This window comes from Callorhinus ursinus, unplaced genomic scaffold (assembly GCF_003265705.2).
Source record: "Callorhinus ursinus isolate GAN/ISIS: 27379988/994484 unplaced genomic scaffold, GSC_fseal_2.0 scaffold2034, whole genome shotgun sequence".
Taxonomy (NCBI): Eukaryota; Metazoa; Chordata; class Mammalia; order Carnivora; family Otariidae; genus Callorhinus; species Callorhinus ursinus.
In genome coordinates this window covers 1-3,343 of record NW_027399088.1, presented here as the reverse complement: position 1 = coordinate 3,343, position 3,343 = coordinate 1, and the positions used below count along the sequence as shown (strand labels likewise).

Sequence of the window (3,343 nt, the reverse complement as noted above, 5' to 3'; positions counted from 1 at the left end):
AGAGTTTGCCACCCTGATGATCTCAGTGGGAAGTTGAGTGCTAGCCTCTGACTGCATTTTAGTAGACAGCTCACATTGCTATTGGAAAGCATCACTTTGTATTTCCACTGTTTCTATTCATGAATGACCCCCTCGTGAACAGGTAGGCTTCCTGGGGACTGTGACATGGATCTCTTTATTTTCCTGAAGGTGAATAGCAGAACATTGCAATGATGTGTGCTCGATGAGTGGGTTAGTGCACGCGCGCGTGTATGTAAATATATATATATACATATACGTGTGTGTGTTGTAGAAGTGTGCACACACATGTGAATGCCTCATGCATCGCAATGGAGAAAGAAAGTCATGTGTTACAGTCCCATGAGTGAGAGAGTAGATGGCTAGCTAGTTCAGGCAAGGAAGCGCCCGAGAAGGCTTCTTGCCGGGGAAGATGTTGGGGCTAAGTCTTCAAGAAGAAGTAGAAGTTGGAGTGCTTTGTGCCTCCAGGTGATGGAGTGCAAAATAGCCTGAGAGCGGGTGGCTCCGGGATGCAGGGTGAGAGGAGCGGGGTATGCATGGAGTGAGGAAGCAGAGGACCACTGCCTAGAAGCCATCCCCAGGACTGTGCCCCGCATCACCACGGTGACAATGAGACAACTGAAATGCTCTTAGAGGATTTCTAGAAATAGCAATAGGGCTGATTCTTGGTTTTGGCGACCTTTATTTTCTATCCTTCCAGGAGTGATCATTTTCACACCCATGTAATTCACGAGAGAGAAACTTATAAACAGATCTGTGACTTAAACTGGAAGACACATGTGCTACTTGAGAATCCATCTCCAAGTCAGCGCCTTCTCTTCTCGGCCGCCAAGACTGCTTGGTGACAAATGAAAACAGTGGTGTACTCAGGGAGACAGCTGAAATGAATGGGGTGATAGGTATGAAAGCAAGCTTCTTTTTTTTTTTTTAAGATTTTATTTATTACAGAGAGAGGGAAAGCATGAGAGGGGGGAGGGTCAGAGGGGGAGAAGTAGACTCCCCACTGAGCAGGGAGCCCGATGTGGGGCTCGATCCCAGGCCCCGGGGATCGTGACCTGAGCTGAAGGCAGACGCTTAACCGACTGAGCCACCCAGCCATGGGTACATGACCAGTTGGCGGGAGACACACCTGTGTAGGTGGACTCTTCCTCAGAGCACCTTCGTCCAGGTAGGACAGAAAGTTCTTATAGGAAACGTCACCAGTTTTTCTGGGCTATTCCTGAGTAAGCCTCTTCAATCCCAGCACCCCTGTTCACATCTACTCAAGTTACCCTGACAGAGAGGAGCGGGGTCGCCCCAGGCTGGGTCCCTCAGCCCTGGTACCGGAGGGACCTGCTCTTTCCTCAAAAACCTCTTGTTTCTAGCCTGACTGGAGTCACATGGGAGGTCAGCCATGGGCAGAAGAGATATCCAGACATCACAAGGCAGAGTCAAGCCAGAACAGGCCATTTTTATTGATTCAGTCAATTTGGTCAGGCTAGGGTCCCCCCTGGGTTAGGGAGATTTGGGTCATGAGCGTCCAGGTGTGCATGAACATAGGGGGTAGCTATTGGGGTGAACAGAGAGATGAAGACAGCTCTTGAGAAGCACCGGCTAGAAGTGGAGAAAGGAGAATCCATACTGGGGCAATAGAAGCTGGAAGTTCCTAGCTCTGCCTCTGAGCTGGTTTCAGGAACCCTTTCTCTTGACCTGAAGAAGAGAAGGTTCCAGGGGTTAGCCGGAGTCAGGAGTGATGGGGATGGAGAGGAAGTAAGATGGTCCGCTGACAAGACGAATGGTAGTTCTCTTTACCATGTCCATTGGGTTTTCATGTGACCCCAGCTTCTCCTTCTCTGCCTGGCTCCCCCACTGTGATCCCAGAGGTACAGTGTGTCTTCTGAGGCCTGTGGGTGGACCTCCGTCTTCTTCTACTGCCCACCCCTGGCCCAAGCAAGGTCTCTCGATACTCCCAGCTCTGAGTTGCTATGTTTTAAGTGTCCCCTCCAGGGCCCCATCCTGCCCACCTCCTTACCTTGGCCATCAGCACCAGGGCGCTGACCAGCACGGCATACAGGGTGGCCTTCCCCAGCAGGATCTCATAGAGGATGGTGGCAGACAGGATGCCCTGCTGATAGGCCACTGTGGGCGGGAAGGGAGAGCGCACAGGGACCTGTGAGCAGGTGTCTCTGGCCTCTCCACCCCCCACCCCGGGGTCCATGGTTCTCCATGCTTGGCTTGCAGGACAAAACCATGGGAGACGGAGAACAAGCAGAGGAGAGGGTCACTTACCTGAAGTGAAGCCACAGTCTGAAAGAGAGAAGGCGGAGGGAATGGATGAGAGACCCCATCTTTTAAAGCAGACGGAAAGCTGCCAAGTTAGGCACACGTGAAGCTAAGGCAATACTATTTGTCAGCTGTGCTTCAGTTAAGAACCGACCAGACACAAACACAAACACACTAAGTCAGCCTCCTGGTTAGCACGGACGCCCAGGCTCAGACCAGGCTTCTCGCAGACGCCTAGACCGTCTTTCTGGAGCTGTGCCCGCGGAGCCACACCATCCCAGGACCCCATGGAATGTGGTGGCACAGAGGGGCTGGGGGCACCCCCGTCAGTGCTGAGCCATACAGGCTCGGACAGTGAGGGGACCCCAGCTGCAAGGCTCTGCTGGGCTGAGGATCTGGGGAGGAATTAGCCCCGAGGTGCCCGTTCACCCTCACGCTGGGCCTTAGTCTTCCCGCCCTGTCCGGTGTCTGCCTGGTCTTCTGCCTGGATCCCCCCTTTCTGTGCTCTAACTCACTCCCCACCCAGCCCCCCAGGCCCCGCTCACCTGCTCTGCCCCAGGTCTCGTCACTGATGTTCTGGGTGATGGGTTTGGGCCGGCTGGTGTTTTCCCACTTGTCGTCGTCCCCGAGCCCATGGAACTGGACTTGGCAGCGAAAGTGGTTGCGAGGGTTGTGCCAGAAAGCAGAGGACACCCTCAGCCGGCTGCTCAGACAGTAGCTGGAGCCATTCTCGTTGGGCCGCTCCTTGTAGGGCTGCGGGTCCGTGCTGACCCCATTCTGGACCTCCTTCCCGTTCACCCACCAGCTCAGCTCCACGTGGTCGGGGTAGAAGCCCGTGGCCAGGCACACGAGTGTGGCCTTCTGGGTGCGGGAGGTCTCTGCTTCTGATGGTTCAAACACTGTGACCGTGGGAGGTTTGACCTTTTCCAGGTTCTCTGCAAGGGAAGAGAGGTTGGGACCAGGGCTGGTCTGAGAGCTGTCTGGGTTTGGGGTGTGTGTGTGTGTGTGTGTGTGTGTGTGTGTGTGTGTGTGTGTGTGTGACAGAGACAGAGGCAGAGGCAGA

The 3,343-nt window shown here is 54.3% G+C and overlaps 1 gene segment (V, D, J or C); it reads right to left on the bottom strand.

Moving 5' to 3' along the window:
* Positions 1–1,443: 1,443 nt before the first annotated feature.
* LOC112819002 (T cell receptor beta constant 1-like) lies at positions 1,444–3,333 on the bottom strand (the record flags this gene model as incomplete). The annotated part of the segment is given in 4 exon segments: positions 1,444–1,707; positions 2,030–2,136; positions 2,287–2,304; positions 2,826–3,333. Coding segments are annotated over 4 exon segments (654 nt in total), but the record flags the coding sequence as incomplete, so codon positions are not given.
* Positions 3,334–3,343: the final 10 nt, after the last annotated feature.